This window comes from Jaculus jaculus, chromosome 12, assembly GCF_020740685.1.
Source record: "Jaculus jaculus isolate mJacJac1 chromosome 12, mJacJac1.mat.Y.cur, whole genome shotgun sequence".
Lineage (NCBI taxonomy): Eukaryota > Metazoa > Chordata > Mammalia > Rodentia > Dipodidae > Jaculus > Jaculus jaculus.
In genome coordinates, this window is record NC_059113.1 from 60424330 (window position 1) to 60446168 (window position 21839).

The 21839-nt window shown below is 49.3% G+C and overlaps 2 protein-coding genes and 1 non-coding gene across 4 annotated transcripts; 1 reads left to right on the plus strand and 2 right to left on the minus strand.

The window, feature by feature from the left end:
- Positions 1-1057: 1057 nt before the first annotated feature.
- Positions 1058-8851, plus strand: Tlcd3b (TLC domain containing 3B). 2 transcript variants are annotated; one of them, XM_004670253.2, is made up of 5 exons: positions 1059-1950; positions 2855-2938; positions 6023-6257; positions 6573-6668; positions 7829-8851. In XM_004670253.2, the coding sequence occupies exons 1-5, from the start codon at positions 1826-1828 to the stop codon at positions 8114-8116; spliced, it is 828 nt and encodes a 275-aa protein (XP_004670310.1). In that variant the 5' UTR covers positions 1059-1825; the 3' UTR covers positions 8117-8851. The 2 variants fall into 2 exon arrangements, with proteins under 2 accessions (XP_044987407.1, XP_004670310.1); XM_045131472.1 differs by lacking the exon at positions 6573-6668 and having other exon boundaries at positions 1058-1950.
- A 295-nt stretch (positions 8852-9146) lies between these two features.
- On the minus strand, positions 9147-10064 carry C12H16orf92 (chromosome 12 C16orf92 homolog). The gene is made up of 3 exons (XM_004670187.2): positions 10001-10064; positions 9318-9476; positions 9147-9238 (listed from the first exon to the last, which is right to left on the minus strand). The coding sequence occupies exons 1-3, from the start codon at positions 10062-10064 to the stop codon at positions 9147-9149; spliced, it is 315 nt and encodes a 104-aa protein (XP_004670244.2).
- Positions 10065-19410: 9346 nt separating this feature from the next.
- Positions 19411-19493, minus strand: LOC123453910. Its single transcript, XR_006633081.1, has one exon. It is a non-coding gene; the product is annotated as a small nucleolar RNA snR60/Z15/Z230/Z193/J17 (small nucleolar RNA).
- Between the last annotated feature and the right edge of the window lie 2346 nt (positions 19494-21839).

The following is a 21839-nucleotide window of genomic DNA, read 5'->3' on the forward strand; positions in this document are numbered from 1 at the left end:
GAACTCACAGCCATGCACCTACCTCTGCCTTCCAAATGCTGTGATTAAAGGTGTGTGCCACTACACCTGGCTCACTTGCTTGCCTGCTTTCTTTCTTTCTTTTTTTCTTTCCTTTCCTTTTCTTTCATCCTCAATGCTGGTGATCAAACCCATGGCTTTACGCTGCTAGGCAAGTGCTCTAGTATTGAATCCCTCAACCACGTTTCTGTCTTAACGTTGTGACCTTAGGGGACATATGAGTTATATTTTAGGACTATTCCCTGATCCACAAAAAAGTGGACAAGAAGCCAAACTCAGTGGTCCTCCTACTTCAGCTTTTGGGAGTGAAGGTATATAAATAATAAAGAATGAAAGCTGGGGCGTGGTGGCACATGCCTTTAATCCCAGCACTTGAGAGGCAGAGGTAGGAGGATCTAAGTGAGTTAAGGCCAACCTGGGGCTACAGAGTGAGCTCCTGGTCAAGCTGTGGTACAGCGAGACCCTACCTCAAAACAAACAAAAAGTAGGCAACCCCTGCTACCTGGTATTGTCACAGTGGTGAGATGAGGACACGGGACAGTCTTGCAACAGAGTGCGTACAAGGCGACCGCTTCGTTAGTGTCCCCTGCCTCTGATGGGCGAAGGGCGTTCCGAGTCTGAAGGGCATTGTGTGTGAGATGGTTTTGTTCCTATGTATCTCTTTAACATTTCCCTTCAGGGAAAGCAAGAAACACTACTTACTCAGGCTCCCTTCCCTGGGGAATCCTCTCGGCTAGAGTGGGCACCCCGAAGCTAAGCTTCCCAGCTGGCCTCTGAGGGACACATGTTTGTTGGTATTGGCAGAGGAGGAAATGCCAGGCATTTTGCAAAGTGCTGATGGGAAATGGTGTCAGGTCCATGGGGGGGGGGGGCTCAGTGACCATTCCCAGCTGGCCAAGGAGCCCCAGGCCACCTTCTTTCCCAAGAGATAACCCACTCTTCCCCTGTCGCTTGTTCCCAAGCAGCCCCCTGTGTTGCAGCTTCTGTCTCTTTAAGGGCCTCCCCCTCCCTCTTCACTTGCTTTCCCCCCCTTCCCACTCTCTGTCGCAGCCGCTGCCGTGGCTCAGAGCTGCATGGACGACACTGCTGCAGGTCCTGTTTCTTGGTGTCTGGTCGGTGCCATCATTTCCCTCCCCCTCCTTTGCCCTCCCCAAGCTGACAGCTTCCCCTCCCCCTCCTCCTCCCCACAGAGGGGGCAGGGGGCTGGGCACCACTCTATAATGCCATGTGTAATATCCACGCAAGGCAGTGGGGACTGTGGCAGCAGCCTGAGAAGGCAGTGGTAGCCGGTGGTGGCAGGAGATCAGTGTTGACCGCTGACCATTTGCTCAGCTGCTCTCCTAGCTCAGACCTTCGGTCCCTCCCTCCTTTCGGGGCTGGCACTGCCGTCCCCCACCCCGCCTCCTCGGGCCCTCCCAGCCTCTCCACGTAAGTCCCCCCCCCACCTGCCGCGGCTCTCCCTCCCCTCCCCCAGCTGCATCCTCCTCCTCCTGTCCCTTCTCTCTCTCAGTCCTCTCACCAAGTCCTCCCCTGGTCGCCTCTTCCCATCCTTCCCACTGGCTTTCTCCTCCCCAGCTCCCATCCTTTCTTTTCTGACTCTGCCTGGCTGGTCCTCTTTCCCGTGTTCCCAGTCTCATCGAAGTCGCTGCCTCCCTTCCCCTGGTCTGGCTCCCTTGTCCCATCCTGTCCCCGCCCTGTCCCCTTTGTGCCCCTTCCTCCTCCTTTCTCTCTCCTTGCCTGGCTTGGTGTCCCTTCCCCACCTCTAACTCCTTCAGCTCGCTGGTTTCCCTGCCCCGTTTGAGCCACCATGCTCACCCCAATGGTGGCTGGGGGGGTTGTGTTCCCCGGACTCTTCCTCCTATCCAAGAAGACGCTCCAGAGGCTGCCCCAGCTGCGCTGGGAGGAGGCTGACGCGGTCACTGTCTCCGCCAGGTAAATCGCATGCCTTCGCCGAGCTCAGCCCCTCTTCTCTGTCAGCCTTCCTTGGGATGGCAGGGACCCCAACACTTCCCTGGACCCTTGGCCCTGAGGGGATGGCAGCCCCATGTGGTGGGCAGTCAGTGGGTGTACCTCCAAGCTTCTTTTCATCCTTGGGCCCCTCACCTTCCCCAGAGACCTCAAGCTAACCCAGCCATCTGGTCTACTAGCATCCAGCCTGCTTTTCTTCCTTCCCCTTGTCACTGTCCCATCCTCCAAAACAGACCAGCATGTGACTAAACATTCCTACAAGATATCAGGGAACAAGGCGAGAGGCAGACCATGTGTTTTTCAGGGCCAGTATTTGGGGGGCCAAGGCACAGAAGAGAAGATGGTGGAATTTGCACATCCCTAGGATGAGGGTCAGCCTCGGGGAAGGGAGCACAGTGGCACTCAAGAAGGCGGCGGGAAAGTGGCCCCGGGGAACTTGGGGTCACGGTGGGACCAGGCACTGGAGTGATGAGCATCCTGGTGATTGGGAGCCCCGTGGTGCGGGAGCAGCTTGAGGCTTCCTTGGCCTTCCTCAGGGAGAGGCTTTGCTGTCAGCACTCCCAGCAGCACCTCACCTCAGGATGACCCCCCTCCCTCATGTCTTGGGAGAAGGCAACTCAGCTGTCACAGATTGTGGGAAGGAGGAAGGCCAGGAGGCGTGGGGAAAGTGGCGGGCAGTGGCTGAGCAAGGCCAGGATCTGGGAAGTGATGGTGGAGGGCGAGCCTGGCCCTGGGAGAAAGTTGTCAAGGAGTGGCCCTGAGAAGTGACCAGTCCCAAAGCACAGTAACTGGACTAACTATGAGGAGGCAGCAGCATACACGGCTTGTCCCTTCTTCCCTTCCTTTCTTCCTTCCCCTGTCTGCCTAGGCTGGTGTCCTCCGTCCAGGCCATCATGGCCTCCACAGCTGGCTACATCGTGTCCACCTCTTGCAAGCACATCATTGATGACCAGTAAGTACCTCACAACACCTCTGCCCGTGACCCCTCGGTCTGTGTATGTGTGGGATCCAGGAGTACCCCAGCTAACTTGGGCTTGAGCAAGTTTGTATAATTGCTGTAACTCCACACTCAGGGAGAAATTCATCCTGTCCTGTACTTAAAGGTCAGAACCAGGGGAGCAAGAGTAGGGGGAATCAAAGAACCCTCAAGGCAGTGTCTGGTCAGCTTCCTGACCTCTTGTATTATAGTGGGATCTGCATGTCGTTTCCAACCCTGCCTCACCCCAACTCTTACACCCCTCCTGTCCCATTTCCAACCAGCATTCAAATGGGGTGCCCCTCATTGTACTAGGCTTATCTCCCAACTCCTCCCAGAATTCAAGTGTCCAACCCAGTTCTGTGCCCAAGAGAGAAGAGAACAGAAAGATGACACAAACAAAGCCACTAAGGGTCAGGCCGTGGGGGAGGGGAGGGAGGGCAAAGAGGCCAGAATTTGGCACAGGAAGCTGCTGCAGTGTTTAGTGCTTGCCAAAAAGGCCCAGGCCTTAAGAGGTGGGGCAGGAAGAGGTGGAGGGAAGACGGGCCCTGTCCGTGGTGCTGATCCGGACACTTTTGCTGGCTGTGTGCTGCAAGTTGGTTCTGAGGGTGCCCAGGATGCCCTCCTTTCACTCTTTGCTTCTGATTCTGTTACCATTCTGTAGTGTTCCTTGAGCCCCAGGGGACATCCTGGGGATGCTCTTGTCCCCAGCTGCCCCTGATCTGTTTGCTTTCTCTTTTCCCATATGTGAGTTCTCTCCTCTGTAAGGTGAGGTTACATCCTTGCCCTGAAGGGCTGCTGCAAGAAGGGATTGGGGTGGCTGTAGTAGGTGCTTAACTCCTCATACCCTCTCCATGACTTGGCTTCCTCCTGACTTTTCCCTCCCCTTCCCTGGCCAATTAGATCCAAGAGGAGCCTAGCCTTCAGGGCCTTTCCTCCTCACACCTTCTTACTCAGGGGTCACCTTTTGGCTCTTTCATTTCCTCCCCCTCTAAGCTCGTTCTTGCCCCCCCTTTAATCCTCAGGTAGGTGGGAGGATCAAGGTTAATCAGGGGCAACAGCTGTTCCTCCTTCTGAGCACCTGATTGCTGAGGGAGTGGGGAACGGGATAAAACAGCTCACACAGCAGCCCGGGGCCTGGAGCCCATCCTGCACTCTCCCAGCCGAGGGTCCCACAGGTTCCAACCCCCACCATGTTTCTGGGCATGCTACCTGAACTACTCTTTAAATAAAAAAAAAAAAAAAAAAAAAAATATATATATATATATATATATATATATATATATATATATTTTTTTTTTTTTTTTTTTAGGTTTTTCAAGGTAGGGTCTCACTCTAGCCCAGGCTGACCTGGAATTCACTGCATAGTCTCAGGGTGGCCTCCAACTCTCTGCGATCCTCCTACCTCTGCCTTCCCAGTGCTGGAATTAAAGGCATGCACCACCACACCAGGCTTGAGCTACTCTTTACTATAGTTTCTCTAAGGCTAGTTTTCTCCTTCTTCACTGTTCCCCTGTGTATCTGTTCTTCATGTCTGGTCATCTGCCTCTCCCTTGTCATCCCTGTGTTCCAGTCACATGCCCTTCTAGCAGGTTCTCCCCTCCCCACCGCACACACTGCCAGTGGTTCTTTTAAGAGTGGACCTTCTCTCCTTCCAGAACAGCCGACCTTGGCACACTCCATCCCCAGCTGGCCTCCACCCCAAGTCTTGCACTCTCTCCTCAGCAGCAGCAGCAGCAGCAGGTCTTTCTTGGTGTAGTAGGGCTGGCTGACTTTGCTTTCACCCCCAGCCCACCTGCCTGGATGAACAGGCTCCCCTGGGCTTGCCTTTCTTACCCACTACCACCTCAGACCCGCCGGAGGACTGCTGGACTTCAGAGAAAGTGCCAGTGTGCTGACTCGAGGCAAAAAAAAAATGCAATGGTGCATATTCGTGTACTTCTGTTTTTTGTTTGCACTCAAAGCCCATGGAACTTTCTCTGTCCTGAGCATCTTTTGCTCAGCATTTTCTCCTGTCTGCTTGGCTACACTTGAAGAAATGAGATGGACCACCTTGGAGCAAAGAGAGCCGCAGCACTTCTGCCTCACCATGGAGGTCTGGCTCTGACACCTCGTGAACTTTCTAGAGACAGTAGGGTTGACAGCAAGGACTTCTGAGGTTATTGCTTGGCCACATTATCTAGCTTTTCCATGACTCAGTTGTATTGTCTGTATATGTTTTTTTAAAATTTTTATTAGCATTTTCCATGGTTATAAAAAAAATCCAATGGTAGATTCCCTCCCTCCCCCACCCCTCAGGTAGACTCAACACCTTTGCACCTCAGGCTGCAATGCTGCTAAGGAATGCCCCCCACCCCCAAGTCTTTCCCCTTTGTGTACATGGGGTTTTGTGAGGAGTGAACAAGTTAACACAGCCAGGTGTGGTGGCGCTCGCCTTTAATCCCAGCACATGGGAGGCGGCAGAGGTAGGAGAATTGCTGTGAGTTCAAGGCTAGCTACATAGTGAATTCCAGGTCATCCTGGGCTACAGCAAGACCCTACCTCAAAAAAAAAAAAAAAAAAAAAAAAAGTTAATGCACTATAAAGAAAGCCTTCGCAGCACAGGGTCTGGCATATGGTAAGTTGGCAATTGTAGCTGGGCTGTAGGTTCTTTCTCTGGTGAGCACCAGTCTCCCCACTATTTGTCCTTACTCTGCATATCTGTATTTGTACTTGGCCAGAGCTCATTTCCATCTCTACCTTGTGAGCTACAGTTTTCTGGTCTTTTCCTTCCCTTCCCCCTTTATGTTGCAGAGAGAGAGAGAGAGAGAGAAACCGAGAGAGAGACAGACAGATAGCATAGGTTCCGAGGTCCATCTGGCTTGCATCTCAGCCCCATTTCTTAGTAGCTGTGAGACTGCATGACCTTGGGCGAGCTCCTCACCCGCCTCTACCCTTCAGCTCCACCGCCCGTAACCTGAGACCCGGTTGTTGGGAGCTTGCTGTCCCAGACTCTGGAGCACTGGGAGCTGCTCACCTGGGAACGGAGCTCTCAACCCCTCTTACCCCACTTCCCTACAGGCACTGGCTCTCTTCTGCCTACACACAATTCGCAGTGCCCTATTTCATCTATGATATCTACGCCATGTTCCTCTGCCACTGGCACAAGCACCAGGTCAAAGGACACGGAGGAGAAGATGGGACACCCAGAGCCCTGGGCAGCACCTGGGCGGTGGTGCGTGGCTACCTGCACAAAGAGTTCCTCATGGTACTCCACCACGCCGTCATGGTGCTCGTGTGCTTCCCGCTGTCCGTGGTGAGTCCTTTCTCCCACAGCCAGGTGGGCTGGGGTATGGATGCAGAGAGCAGGTCCCCCACATCACGCCAGCCCTGTAGGAAACCTAGCAGCAAGACTTGGGGGTGGGGGGCATTCCTTAGCAGCATTGCAGCCTGAGGTGCAAAAGCATTGAGTCTACTTGGGGTGCTTTGGAGATCCAGCTGTGCATCCGAGCCTGTCCCTCCTCTGTGGTGTGAGGCCTGCAGTCTTGCCTCCAGGATCGTTGTGTGTTAGGCTCTCGGACCTCTCTGAAGCAGGCAGGCCTCCTCCTCACACTCCTGCCTCTCCCCTCAGGTGTGGCGACAGGGCAAAGGAGATTTCTTTTTAGGTTGCATGTTGATGGCTGAGGTCAGCACCCCCTTTGTCTGCCTGGGCAAGATCCTCATCCAGGTGAGAGGGGAGCTGAGGGCCTACGGGTCTAATAGTAGGGAGCAGACATGGAGGGCTTTCAGAGATTTTTCTAATAATTTATTTATTTTTATTTTTTAATTATTATTTCATTTTACTTGTATTTTTTGGTTTTTAGGGGCAGGGTTTCACTCTAGCCCAGGCTGACCTGGAATTCACTATATAAATCTCAGGGTGGCCTTGAACTCACAGTGATCCTCCAACCTCTGCCTCCCAAGTGCTGGGATTAAAGATGTGCACCACCATATCTGGCATATTTTTTATTATTTTTATTTTTATTTTATTTTTGAGATAGGGTCTCACTCTAGCCTAGGCTGACTGGAATTCACTATGTAGTCTCAGGGTGGCCTTGAACTCACGGCGAACCTCCTACCTCTGCCTCCCAAGTGCTGGCATTAAAGGTGTGTGCCACCGTGCCTATTATTTTTTTATTTAAATATTTTATTGGGGCTGGAGAGATTGCTTAGTGGTTAAGGTATTTGCTTGCAAAACCAAAAGATCCCAGTTTGATTCTCCAGGACCTACGTAAGCCAGCTGGCACATGCATCTGGAGTTCATTTGCAGTGGCTGAAGGACCTGGCGTGCTCATTCACTTCCTCTCTCTCTCTCTCTCTCTCTCTCTCTCTCTCTCCCTCTTTCTATCAAATAAGCAAATAAATAAATATATTTTAAAATATTTTATTTATGGGAAAGAGGGCATGCCAGGGCCTCTAGCCACTGCAAATGAACTCCAGATGCACTTGGCACCTTGTGCATGGGGCTTTATGTGGGTACTGGGGATTTGAACGCAGGTCCTTTGACTTTGTAAGCAAGTGCCTTAACTGCTAAGCCAGCTATCTTTCCAGCCCTCAAAGATTCTTTAAAGGCCAGGTACAGCTGTTGGGCATGGTGGCAGTGCCTATAATCCCAGCTTGCAGGAGGCTGAGGCAGGACGATCAAGGGTTAGAGACTAGCCTAGACCATATATTATAGTACGATCAGCCTGGTACCGAGGTGGTCATGGGCGGAGCCCTAGGCCAGGTGGAGGGGAGGCTGTGGGTGGCTGTGGAAATGTGCAGGGAGGCAGGTGGGCAGAGGCCCACGGGCGTAAGTGCAGGGCAGGGTCCTTCTCTGCCCCTGCCACCCCCGCTCTATCCACACAGTACAAGCAACAGCACACACTGCTGCACAAGGTGAACGGGGCCCTGATGCTGCTCAGCTTCCTGTGCTGCCGGGTGCTGCTCTTCCCCTACCTGTACTGGGCCTACGGGCGCCACGCCGGCCTGTCGCTGCTTGCCGTGCCCCTGGCCATCCCAGCGCACGTCAACCTGGGCGCCGCGCTGCTCCTCGCGCCCCAGCTCTACTGGTTCTTCCTCATCTGCCGCGGGGCCTGCCGCCTCTTCCGGCCCCGAAGCTCCCCTCCACCCTCTCCCTGTCAGACCCAGGACTGAGGGTGGGGGCCTGGGGACCCCCCCCACCCGTACCCCAGTGGGGACAGGGCTCTAGGGCCAATGGGTGGGGGGTTAAGAGCCAGGGACCCCTTGCCTTGACAGCCCCAAGACCCACAGATGGACCCAGAATGGGGAGGGACCATCTACCCTCCAGCGCTGAGGACAGGTGACCGGAAGGCAGGGCGAGAGAACCGCGTCTCCCCCCAAAGTGGCCGAGCCCGGTGGGGGGGGTGACCCTCTTCCCACATAGCCCCATGCTGGCGAGGTAGAGGAAAGAAGGCGACCATAGAACCAGACGTCAAAGGTCACGGGGTGGCCCCGTTACTAAGGACATCCCAGCCCCTCTGCTGCAAAGCTCTCTCTGCTCCCCATCACCTGGAGGGAGGAGACACCTTAATCCACCCCATGGGCCTTGTGAGGGGTTGGTGCCCTCCGCATAGCTCCTTCTTGAGGAGGAAGTCCGAGGAATCTTAATTATGTACTTATTTATTCTCATATCAAACTGATTTGTTGGGAGGGGCTGGTGACTGCTAGCCCTCCCCCAGGCTTCCCAATGCTGAGCAACTCCGGGGGCAGGTGAGGGCCCCAGCCCCTCCCCTTAGGCTGCACATCTTGCCCTCAGGCTCTGGCTTGTCCCTGGTGCTACAGCCCTCTCAAGGCTTCCTCCAGTCGTGGGTCCGGGACCCTGGGAGGTGCTTTACAGACCGCTAATAAAGACGATCTGCGTGAACGCCATCAAGGCTCCTCCTCTGGAATTTTCGGGCTGGGAAGGGCGAGGCTGTTCACAGAGAGGACAGGACACCTCCCCTCTCTGGCCCGTCACTGCTCACCGAGCAGTCAAGGGGGAGGGAGGCGACAACCTTTATTATCAGTAGGAGAGCAGCGGGGTCTGGACGCAGCGTTGGGTTCTGGGCCCTTAGGCTCCTTTCTGGAGAGTCCTGTAGGGCCGGGAGATCAAATGGAATGGTCACACATAGAGGACTTGGGTCCTCTGGAAGGGGTGAGCGTGGGGGGAGCATGGGAACAGGCCTCACATGTGGGTGCAGAGCTGGAAAAGGAGCCAGAAGAAGGCGACAGTCAGGGCGCTCACCAGGAAGTGATGGAAGAGCCCAGGTCCCGAACCTGGCAGACAGAGAAGCGTCAAGGGCAGCTCCCCTTCAGCCCGGAGAGGAGGGAGGCCCCTTTCTCAGCTGCTCTGTACCTGTCTTAAAGACCACGGGTCTCTCTCCAATAAACTGGGCCACAGCAAGAAGACTGGCTTCATCTGAGTCTGGGTAATCAAAGAAGTCAGTCCTGTCTAAGAAGAGCTGGGATTCTTCTGCTCCTGGGGCTGAGGCCTTGGTGCCATCTGGCCTGGGCGCTAGGATCCAGAGCAGAATCTGTGACAGGGACCTAGCAGACTCCTGTGCCCACCCAACCAGGTCAGGCAGACTCTGGGCCCTGCTGGTCCTTGTTCCCAAGGTAGATGAACTCCCACAGGAGGCCAGTGTCTGAGATGGGGTAGATGGGAGATGAGCAGAGGAGAGAAAGGCCAGTCAGGGGTGTTGGTTCATGCCTATAACCTAACACGAGGGAGGCCAAGACAGGAGGATTGCTCTAAGTTCGAGGCCAGCTTGGACTACATAGTGATTTCCAGGCCAGCCTGGGCTACAGAGTGAGACCCTTCTCTCAAGAAGAAGAAGAGGAGGAGGAAGGGGAAGGAAGGGAAGGAGGAGAAGAAGAAGAAAAAGGGAGAAAAGGGAGGGAGGAAAGGAGGGAAGGGTGGAGATAGAGAAGAAAAAAGAAAAGTTAAAAGGCCTAGAGCAGGCTGGGCTCCTCACCCTACTGAACAGTACTTATCCCCAAGCCTCCTTTCTTCCCACTGTCCCAGGGACAGCTTCCCACCTGTTTCTATGATCTCCAACCCAGCCAGCCACACGCACACAGACACACACTGCCACAGCCCCATGACCCCTCTGCTCCAATCTCCACTCCGACGACAGGGTGGGGTCTATGATGTCACAGCCCAGAGCCATTCTGATGGTCCGTGGTGGGGTGTGGGGAGAAAGTGCTCAGAGCTGGGCCCCTTTTCCCAAACTTCTGAAAGGGGGGATATTAAGGCCACTGAACCTTCATCCTTGGGGAAGATACACACGATAACGCAGTGACGGGATTGCGGTGTAGCACAGGGGTAGAGCTCCTGCCCAGCATACACGAGGCCTTGGGTTCCATCACAGCACACCAAGATAAATAAAAAATAAATAACAGCAGTGGCCCAGAACTTGGCAGTTCAATCTTGCCAAAAGCTGGCACTGCGGGGCACTGCATTGGTACAGCAGGCATATTTTAGGGTGGGGGACAAGGCCTCACATGTCATTGTCGCTTGAATCAACCATAAGTAATGTTTATTGAGCACTTATTAAATGGTAGGAGGGCTGGGGATGTAGTTCAGTTGAGTGGCACACATAAAGCCCTAGGTTCGAGCCCCAATATTATATAACCTGGGTGTTGTAGCAGATGCCTGTAATCCCAGCACCTGGGAGGTAGAGGCCGGAGGATCTGACCTTCGAGGTTGACTACACAATGAGTGTGAGAGCAGCCTGGGCTCCATGAGACCCTGTCTCAAAAAAAAAAAAAAAAAAATTACAAACTGCTGGGCATGGTGGTGCACGCCTTTAATCCAGCACTAGGGAGGTAGAGGTAGGAGGATCTCCACGAGTTCAAGGCCACCCTGAGACTACAGGGTGAATTCCAGGTGAGCCTGGGCTAAAGTGAGACCCTACCTCAAAAAACAAAAACAAATTAAAAATTAAACTAAACCAAAATAAAATCAAATGCTAAAAAAGAGGCTGGGTAGGGCTGAAGAGATGGCTTAGTGGTTAAGGTGCTTGCCTGCAAAGCCTAAGGACCCAGGTTTGATTCTCCAGAGCCCACATAAGCCAGATGTACAAGGTGGCATATGTGTCTGGAGTTCGTTTGCAGTGGCTAGAGGTCCTAACACACCCAGTCTCTCTCTGTCTCTGCCTCTCTTTCTCAAAATAAATAAATAAAAATAAAAGAGGCTGGAGAGATGGTTCAGTAGCTAAAGGCACTTGTTTGCAAAGTCTAACAGCTTGGGGTTCAATTCTCCAGTACCCATGTAAAACTGGATGGGTACTTGTAATGGCAACAGACCCTCCTCACAAATAAATATTTTTTTAGATGTAGGGTCTCACTGCAGCCCAGACTGACCTGGAATTCACTATGTAGTCTCAAGCTGGCCTCAAACTCACAGTGATCCTCTGATCTCCGCCTGCACAGTGCTGAGATTAAAGGCGTATGTCACCATACCTGGCAATAATTTTTTTCAAAAAAATGTCAAGAATGACTAGAGAGAACCCATTGGTTAAAAAACACTTGTTTGCAAGGCCTGATGGTTCAGATTCTATTTCCCAGTACCCACATAAAAACAGATGCATCTGAAGTTTATTGTGGCAAGAGGCTCTGGCAACCTATTCTTTCTTTCTTTCTTTCTTTCTTTCTTTCTTTCTTCCTTCCTTCCTTCCTTCCTTTCTCTCTCCCTCCCTCCCTCTCTCTCTCTCTCTCTCTCTCTATCTCTGCTTACAAATAAATATTACATATATATATACACATATATATATATGTATATGTATGTATATGTATGTATATGTATGTGTATATATATATATATATATATATATATATATATATATATATATATATATATATATATCGTTTGCTTGTTTTTTCTTTCAGGGAGGGTCTCACTCTAGCTCAGGCTGACCTGGAATTCACTATGTAGTCTCAGGGTGGCATCAAACTCATGGCAATCCTCCTACCTCTGCCTCTCAAGTGCTGGGATTAAAGGTGTGCACCACCATGCCTGGCATTTTTTTTTGTTTTTTGGAGGCAGTATCTCACTCTTGTCCAGGCTGACCTGGAATTCATTATGTAGTCTCAGGGTAGCCTCGATCTCACAATGATCCTCCTACGTCTGTCTCCTGAGCACTGGGTAAAAATATTTTTTTAAGGGCTGGAGAAATGGCTTAGCAGTTAAGGCACTTGCCTGAGAAGCCTAAGGACCCAGGTTCAACTCCCCAGAACCCAGCCAGATGCACATGGTGGCACATACATCTGGAGTTCATTTGCAGCCGCTAGAGGCCCTGGCACGCCATCCTCCCTCTCCCTCTCCCTCTCAAATAAATAAATAAATGTAAATACCAAGAAACCACAGATTGGCTCATTTAACCAATTTTGAAATAGCTCTAGGACAGAGGGCCTTGTGTCCATTCTACAGAAGACAGAACCAAGCACAGGGGGGAAAGGAACTGAACAACTGTGTGCATCTTCCTGGGGTTCTTCATTGTCTTCTGGGCCTAAATTCAGGAGTGTTCTCTGATCCATCACCAGATCCTGTAAAGCTCAACAGACGCTGAGGACCGAGGGTAATAGCAGATTTTCCCACAAGGTGGCAGCAGTATCCACCTGACTTACACCTCCTCACTATAGGAGCCTCCAGGCCTCCAGCCAGCCTCTTCCCACAGGAGGCATCTGGTGCCCCAGGAAGACATGCATCACTAGGGACTGGCTATGGGGTTGTCAGATAAATTTCCCTGGCTCATTCCAAAACAAGACTCTAGGCCGCCAGATTTCTTTCACGCTAACTCAGTTTCCCCTCTGATGGCAGCAGCGACTTTTCTGTGACACTTCTCAACTGTCATCTGCACTCCTCATCTCAGCTTGTAAGAGACAGCTTCTGTTTAAGACCTCCACCTTAATTTTTTGTTTTTTTTTTTTGTTTGTTTTTTCGTGGTAGGGTCTTGCTGTAGCCCAGGCTGACTTGGAATTCACTATGTAGTCTCAGGGTGGCCTTGAACTCATGGCGATCCTCCTACCTCTGTCTCCCAAGTGCTGGGAAGAAAGGCATGCAACATCATGCCCGTCTATCCACCTTTATTATTATTTTTTGTTTATTTTTATTTATTTATTTGAGAGAGACAGACAGAGAGAGAAAGAAGTGGAGAGAGGGAGAGATAAAACAAACTCCAAATGCATGTGCCGTCACCTTGCACATCTGGTTTTTGTGGGTCCTGGGGAATCGAGCCTCAAACCGGGGTCCTTAGGCTTCACAGGCAAGTGCTTAACCTCTAAACCATCTCTCCAGCCCCCACCTTAATTTAAAAAAAAAAGTTTTATTCTATTGGAGAGAGAGACAGAGAGAAAGAGAGATAGAGAGGCAGATATATAGAGAGAATGAACACTCCAGGGCCTCTAGCCACTGCAAACGAACTCCAGACACATGTGCCACCTTCTGCATCTGGCTTACGTGGGTCCTGGGGAATTGAACCTAGGTCCTTAGGCTTTTTAGACAAACTCCTTAACCGTTAAGTCATCTCTCCAGCCCTCCATCTTAATTTTTGAGAGAGGGTCTCTTATTGAACCTGAAGCTCACCAATTCACATGGGTGTATAAGCAGGTGCATGTGCATGTGTGTGTGAATGTGAAAAACAGGGGTTGACATCAGATGTCTTCCTCAATCGCTCTCACCTCATTTTATTTTATTTACTTATTTAGGTAGGGTCTTACGCTAGCCCAGGCTGATCTGTGATTCAGTATGTAGTCTCAATGTGTCCTCAAACTCCCAGTGATCCTCCTACATCTGCCTCCTGAGTGCTGGGATTAAAGGTGTGCGTCACCACGCCTGGCTTTTTTTTTTTTTTTTTTTTCAAGGTTAGGGTCTTGCTCTAGCACAGACTAACCTAGAATTCACTATGTAGTCTCAGGCTGGCCTTGAACTCATGGTGATCCTCCTACCTCTGCCTCCTGAGTGCTGAGATTAAAGAAGGCATGTACTATCATGCCTGGCTATTATTTTATTTTATTTACTTGATTAGAGAGAAAGTTCAGGCGCTCCAGAGCTTCTTGCCACTGTAAACAAACTTCAGACACCTGTGCTACTTTGCACATCTGGCTTTATTTGGGTACTGGGGATTGAACCTAAGCCATTAGGCTTTGCAAGCAAGCTCCTTTAAGCAGTGAGTCATCTTTCCAGTCCCACCACCTTTATTATTATTAGGGATTTTTTGGGGGGGGGGTTCAAGGTAGGGTCTCTCTCTAGCCCAGGCTGACCTGGAATTCATTCTGTAGTACAAGGCTGACCTCAAACTCATGTCGATCTTCCTACCTCTGCCTTCTGAGTGCTGGGACTAAAGGTGTGAACCACCATGCCTGGCCTAAACCTTATTTACTTATTTATATCTGAGAGAAAGAAAGAGAGTGAGAATAACCATGACAGGACCTCTAGCCGCTGCAAACAAAACTCCAGATGCATACACCACCATGTGCATCTGGCTTATGTGAGTTCTGGGGAACTAGACATGGATCCTTAGGCTTCACAGGCAAGTGCCTTAACTACTAAACCATCTCTCCAGCCCCCACCTTATTTTTTTTTTAAGTTTATTTCTTTTTTTCTTCACTTTTTAAATTTTTCTTTGAGGGAAAGGAAGAGGCAGAGAGAGAAAGGAATGGGGTGCGCCAGCGCCTCCAGCCAGATCAAACAAACTCCAGACGCATGCCCCACCTTTTGCGTCTGGCTTACATGGATACTGGAGACTCAAACCTGGGTCCTTGGGCATTGCAAGCAAGTGCCTTAACCTCTAAGCCATCTCTCCACCTCACTCACCTTGATTTTTGAGAGAGGGTCTCTTGTTGTACCTGAAGCTCACCAATTCTGCTAGACTAGTAACTAGTCAGCATGTTCCAGGTTCTTTCATTCTTAACTATCCTACCTCTGGAATGACAGATGCACACTGCTATAGCCAGCTTGTATGTGGATTCTGGGGATACCACACAAGTCCTCATGCTTACACGGAAACTGAGCCATCTCCCCAGCCCAGTATTTCTTTTCTTTTCTTCCTATTTTATTTATTAAAAAAATTATTTTAAAGAGAGCCGGGTGTGGTGGCACATACCTTTAATCCCAGCACTTGGGAGGCTGAGGTAGGAGGATCACTGTGAGTTTGAGGCCAGACTGAGCTGCATGGTGAATTCCAGGTCAGCCTGGGCTAGAGTGAGACCTTACCTCAAAAACCAAAAGCAAGCCGGGTGTGGTGGCACATACCTTTAATCCCAGCACTCGGGAGGCAGAGGTAGGAGGATCGCTGTGAGTTCGAGGCCACCCTGAGACTCCATAGTGAATTCCAGGTCAGCCTGGGCTAGAGTGAGACCCTACCTCGAAAAACCAAAAACAACAACAACAACAACAAAAAAAAACCAAAAGCAAATATTTTTTTAGAGACAGAGACAGAGAGACACACACAGGAGAAAATTGGCATGCCAGGGCCTCAGCCTCTGAAATTGAACTCCAGATGCTTGCTCCCCCTAGTGGGCATTGTGACCTTGCACTTGTTTCTCCTTTGTGCATCTGGCTAAGGTGGGATCTGGAAAGTCCAACGTGGGTCTTTAGACTTCCCAGGCAAGTGCCTTAACCACTAAGCCATCTCTCCAGCACTCTTTCTATTTATTTATTTATTTATTGATTGATTGATTGATTGATGTTTATTTGAGACAGGGTCTCACTCTAGCTCAAACTGACCTGGAATTCACTATGTATTCTCAGGGTGACCTCAAACTCACAGTGATTCTCCCACCTCTGCCTCCTGAGTGCTGGAATGAAAGGCGTGCACCACCATGCCTGGCTCTCTTTTACTTTTTTTTTTTTTTTTTTTTTAATATTTTTGGTTTTTCAAGGTAGGGTTTTGCTCTAGCCCAGGCTGACCTCAAATTTACTATGTAGTCTAGGGTGGCCTCAAACTCATGCAGTCCTCCTCTACCTCCTGAGTTCTGGGATTGAAGCCACCATGCTTGTCTTATTTTCTTAAAAAAAAAAAATCTATCTATCTATCTATCTATCTATCTATCTATCTATCTATGATTGAGAGAGAGGCAGACACAGAGAGGGAAAGAGAATGGGTATGCCAGGGCCTCCAGCCACTGCAAAAGAACTACAGATGCATGCCCTACCTTGTGAATCAGACATTATGTGGGTACTGGGAATTCTAACCTGGGTCCTTTGGCTTTGCTGATAAGTACCTTAATCACTAAGCCATTTCTCCAGGCCCTAGATTTTATTTATTTTTTAAAATATATTTTATTTATTTATTTGAGAGAGAGAAGAGGGAGAGGGAGAGGCAGAGAGAGAGAGAGAGAGAGAGTGAGAGCGAGAGAGAATGGGTTTGCCAGGGCCTCCAGCCACTGCAAACAAACTCCATATGCATGGGCCCCCTTGTGCATCTGGCTTATGTGGGTTCTGGGGAATCGAACTGGGCTCCTTTGGCTTTGCAGGCAAATGCCTAAAATGCTAAGCCATCTCATCAGACCCCAGATTTTATTTTTTTGAACAAACAAACAAACAAACAAATGCCTAGACGGCTGAGCACAGTAGTGCATTCTGGTAACCTAGAAATCAGGAGCGTGAGATACAGATGCACAAGGTGGCGCATGCATCTGGAGTTTGTTTGCAGTGGCTGGAGGCTTTGGTACATACACTCTCTCTCAAATAAATCAAATATAAAATAATATTTATTTGGGGGGCTTTACCCCCCTCTTGCTTCCCTTATTGCTGGAGCTCTTTGTATTTCCTCCTCTTGTTATGGGAATTGCTGGGTGTCAAGAGACCAACAGCCGAGTCCGGAGGAGAGGAAGTTTATCCATGCTGGTGGGCAGAGACTCAGTTTGATCATTTCATAATGGCATCAGCCCTGAGTTTAGGTTTGTAAGGGGATTTATACAACATGTATTTATGGTAGGTGACCAAGTAGGTTACAAAAGATTACAAGAATTAACAGTTTAGCAAACAAAGGTTACAATGGGGTGTAAGTGGTAGTTAAAAGTTAAACCTACCAAAAAAAAAAAAATTTAAAAAAATTTAAATCCAGCACACAGAAGGCAGAGGTAGGGGGATCACCATGAGTTCAAGGCCACCCTGAGAGATTACATAGTGAACTCCAGGTCAGCCTGGGCTAGAGTGAGACCCTAAAAACAGCAACAAACCACAAGGAGATCTTGGGCAGACTCCCTGTTTATCCTTCCTCAGTCTTTTGTTATCTCATCTTGGGGACTTTCCACTATTCAGGCTCTTTGGAATATTTCTACTGCCATTACAGTCTTTCCTTCTGTTAATCTAATAAAGTCTCTCTAACCCTTAAGGGCCATTTGTTTCTATTTCTCTGTGGTGTGTGCCACGCTTTGTGCACCTGTGTGCAAAGCCAGAGCAGTGTGTGTTTTCTTTCACTCTTCTGCCATTACTTCCCTGAGACACAGCCTCCCACTGAATGCTTTTTCTTTTTTTGTTTAAGAAATTTGAGCTAGGCATGGTTGTCCACACCTTTAATTCCAGCACTTGGGAGGCAGAAGTAGGAGGATCGCCATGAGTTCGAGGCCACCCTGAGACTCAGAGTGAATTCCAGGTCAGCCTGAAGAGTGAGACCCTACCTGAAATTCACTATGTAGTCTCAGGGTGGCCTTGAACTCACGGCGATCCTCCTACTTCTGCCTCCTGAGTGCTGGGATTAAAGGCGTGAGCCACAATGCCCAGATATGATCAATTTTTTAAAAATATTTTATTATTTATTTATTTAGTTATTTGACAGAGAGAAAGAGGGAGAGAGAGAGAATGGAGGTGCCAGGACCTCCAGCCACTGCAGATGAACTCCAGACGCATGTACCACCTTGTACATCTGGCTAATGTAGGCCCTGGGGTATTAAACCTGGATCCTTTGGCTTTGCAGGCAAACACCTTAACCACTAAGCCATCCCTCCAGCCCCCCCCCCTTTTTTTTTGTTTTTGAGGCAGTGTCTCACTATAGTTCAGGCTGATCTGGAATTCACTAAGTAGTCTCAGGGTAGCCTCGAACTCACATTGATTCTCCTACCTCTGCTTCCTGAGTGCTGGGATTAAAGATGTGCGCCACCATGCCGTTTGTGATCAATTTTGTTTAATCTTTTATCCCAAAGCGTCCATCCAGCTATGTTGCCTTGCTGCTGCCACAAGAACCCTTCAAGCTGCCAGGACAGCATGCTCACCTAGCTCTGATACTGGAACTCTTTTTTTTTTTTTTAATAAACTTTTAAAAAAATCTTTTTTGTTTTATTTTTATTTATTTATTTGAGAGCAACAGAGAGAGAAAGAGGGAGAGAGAGAGAGAGAATGGATGCACCAGGGTCTCCAGCCACTGCAAACGAACTCCAGATGCTTGCACCCCCTTATACATCTGGCTGATGTGGGTCCTGGGGAATCAAGCCTCAACCGGGGTCCTTAGACTTCACAGGCAAGTGCTTAACCACTAAGCCATCTCTCCAGCCCTGATACTAGAACACTTAATGCTGATTCATTCTAGGAATACAGGATTAGGCATATTATGTGTTATCTAAGAATTTAAACCCATTTCCTTTTTATTTTATTTTATTTTTGATAGAAACAAAGAAAAAGAGGCAAAGAGAGAAAGGCAGAGAGAGAGGGAGAGAGAGAGACAGAATGGGCACACCAGGGCTTTTCAGTTGTTGTGAATAAACTCCAGATGCATGCACCCCCTTGTGCACATGTTTGACATTGCATGCTTGCATCACTGCATCTGGCTACATGGGACCTGAAGATTCGAATATAGGTTCTTAGGCTTCGCAGGCCTTAACCACTAAGCCATGTCTCCAGCCTTTTTTAAATTTTTTATTTTGTTTTTCAAGGTAGCATATTGCTCTAGTCTAGGCTGACCTATATCTCACTATGTACTCTCAGGCTGGCCTTGAACTCATGGTGATCCTCCGACCTCTGCCTCCTGAGTGCTGGGATTAAAGGTATGTGCCAGGCTTGAGGGATGGCTTAGCAGTTAAGACGCTTGCCTGCAAAGCCAAAGGACCAAGGTTTGATTCGCTAGGGCCCACATTAGCCAGATGCACAAGGCGGCATATGCATCTGGAGTTCATTTGCAGTGGCTGGAGGACCTGATGCACTCATTCTCTCCTTCTCTCTCTGCCTCTTTCTCTCTGTCAAATAAGTAAATAAAAATAAAATATATTTAAAGGTATACACCACCACACCTGGCTTTTTATTTTTTTTCGAGGTAGGGTCTCACTGTAGCCCAAGTTGACCTGCAACTCACTATGTAGTCTCAGAGTGGCCTCAAACTTATGGCAATCTTTCCCACCTCTGCCTCCCAAGTTCTGGGATTAAAGGTGTGCACCACCAGGCCCAGCCTTAAACCCATTTTCTATTTGACAGGTTCAGGCTTTTTCATGGACATACATTAAACTATTGCAGCCAGATACATTAGATAGGAATGAAAGACTTCTTATTGCTCATCAGTGTCAAATCCGCTGAACTATGTTATCATCATTGTATTGGACCCTTTTTCTCTTCTGTTTTTGGGGGTACATTTTTATGTGTTTATTTTAAACTATTTATTTTAGTTATTTGCAAGCAGAGACAGACAGAGAGAAAGACAGAGAGAGGGAGGGAGGGACTGAGAAAGACAAAGAGAGAATGTGTACATCAGGGCTGCTAGCCACTGCAAATGAACCCCAGTCATGTGCACCACTTTGTGTATCTGGCTTTACATGTATACTGGGGAATTGAACTTAGGTCATTAGGTTTTGCAGGCAAGTGCCTTAACCACTGAGCAATATCTCCAACCCAAATGTTTTTTTATTAAATTGACAACTTCCATAATTATAGACAATAAACAATTATCATTTCTTCTCCCACTTTCCCCTTCACAAATCTACTCTCCATCACATCCCCTCCATCTCAATTAGTCTCTCTTATTTCAATGTCATCATCTTTTCCTCCTATTATGAGGTTAGGCCATTTTGCATCTGGAAGCTTGCATTGTAGGCAGTCCTATACTTCCTTTGGCTCTTACATTCTTTCCGTCACCTCTTCCACAATGGACCCCGAACCTTGGAAGTTGTGATAGGGATGTTTCAGTGCTGAGCACACCTCTGTCACTTCTCAGCATTATGGTGCCTCTTAGGTCATCCCAGTGGTCACTGCCATCTGAAAAGAGAAGCTTCTCTAATCAAAAGTGAGAATAGCATTAATATGTGGGTATGAATGTCAAGAAAAGCACTTACAGGGCAGTTTGATGAGTATAATACATGCATTTAGCCAGTCAAGAGCAGGTGTTAACATTCCTAGGGCTCATCCCCTCCCCTGCCACAGGCTTTTGACTGGGTTTTCAGTACCAGGCATGTAGTCCCTCCCATGGTGCAGGCCTCCAGTCCAATTAGAGAGTGGTTGGATTCCCTCATAGCAGACATGCCGCTATTGCTCCTGTTGGCTCCTTTGACCTGGCTGGCCACACTCAAGGCTTGCAGTGTCCACTGTTGTCTATGTTGATGACTTATCTCTCTCTCCCATAGGGCTCCATGCAGCCTAGCTTTTCTCTGCTTTCTGTCAGCTGGTCTACATGGAAGTGGTTTTCAGCTCAGCTCCAGCTTGATTTCTGTTATTTTGCAGCCCAAGCATGTGGCATCTTCAGCAGTAGGGTCTTACCATTTATTTCTGGTGGAAAACAAAGAGCCTTGGCAATGGCCTGTTATATATGGGGAGGGGGATCAAGGACCTCCCTGGCCAACAGCTCACTGGTTGTTGTCCTCCCGTCTCTAACCCTCAGCACTGGGGTTCCAGGCATGTGCAGCCATGCAACTTCTCTGAATATAGCTTCAGCCCTATTAGCTCACTCACTGGAGCCACTTTGGTGAAATCCGCCAATGGCATCAGCCCCTTTTTTGTGGGGGTGGTTTGAGGTAGGGTCTCACTGTAGCCCAGGCTGACCTGGAATTCAGTATGCAGTCCCAGGCTGGCCTCAAACTCACAGTGATACTCCTATCTCAGCCTCATGAGTACTGGGATTAAACTGTGCACCTCCATGCCCAGTTGACATTTCCTTCATCCCTCCTAAGCAACCATAGCAGTAGAGCAGCCAAGCCACTCCCTTCCCTTTCTGTTCAGTCTCTCCCAATTGGGTCTTCTGTCCCTGTCTCCCACTCTTCAAGACTTCTCTTGCCAGCTTGGCTTTGGGTCTCCTTTTATCTGTATTCCCTCTCTCTAGGTGATCTCATCCAGTCTCATGGCTTTAAATACCATGTATATGCTAGTGACTCACAAATGTATGTTTCCAGCCAAGACCTCTCCTCAGAGCTCCAGACTCCTATACCCAGCTTCCGGCTCCATCTCCGTATCCCAAAGCATCTCTGACAGTCATAGTGTGTGAAGCCCTCAATTTTCCAACTCCAAACCTCCCTCTCTCTTCATTTTACCTCAGCAGCAGAGTGCTGGGCTTCCTGTAGATGTTCTACTCAACACAGAACCCTCCCTTTCTTCTAGCTGACAAGCCCCAGGCAAACAACTATAGTCTCCATTTCCAACAGTAATCTCCAGTCTGGCTGGGTGTGATGGCCCCGGCGAGGCAGAGGAGCGTTGATTCTGGTCAGCTCCAGCCTGGGATGTGCAGCAAGATTCTATCACAAAAGAAAGGGGAGGAGGAAGAGGAAGAGAAGAAGGAGGCGGGAAGAATCTCAAATTCATCTGTTTTTCCTCCCTCTCGACTTCCCTCCTTGTTGAGACCAAGGCTATATTTCATCTGACCAGTTTACTGAGATAGTCTTCTGTCTGGTTAAGTTATAGTTGTTTTTACATCCTAAGATTCAGCCTCCAACCATCACCCGAACCAACCAGAAGACATGGACC

What these genes read in the sequence shown, in the direction of transcription:
- Tlcd3b (XM_004670253.2), top strand. Translation starts at nt 1,826, where the DNA reads ATGCTCACCCCAATGGTGGCTGGGGGGGTTGTGTTCCCCGGACTCTTC. An exon ending in AAGCACATCATTGATGACCA is followed by an intron (nt 2,939 to 6,022) that starts GTAAGTACCTCA and finishes ACTTCCCTACAG; the next exon opens with GCACTGGCTCTCTTCTGCCT. An exon ending in TGTGCTTCCCGCTGTCCGTG is followed by an intron (nt 6,258 to 6,572) that starts GTGAGTCCTTTC and finishes CTCTCCCCTCAG; the next exon opens with GTGTGGCGACAGGGCAAAGG.
- C12H16orf92 (XM_004670187.2), bottom strand. Translation starts at nt 10,064, where the DNA reads ATGGGGCTGTGGCAGTGTGTGTCTGTGTGCGTGTGGCTGGCTGGGTTG. An exon ending in GTTGGAGATCATAGAAACAG is followed by an intron (nt 9,477 to 10,000) that starts GTGGGAAGCTGT and finishes TCTGGATCCTAG; the next exon opens with CGCCCAGGCCAGATGGCACC. An exon ending in ACCCGTGGTCTTTAAGACAG is followed by an intron (nt 9,239 to 9,317) that starts GTACAGAGCAGC and finishes TCTGTCTGCCAG; the next exon opens with GTTCGGGACCTGGGCTCTTC.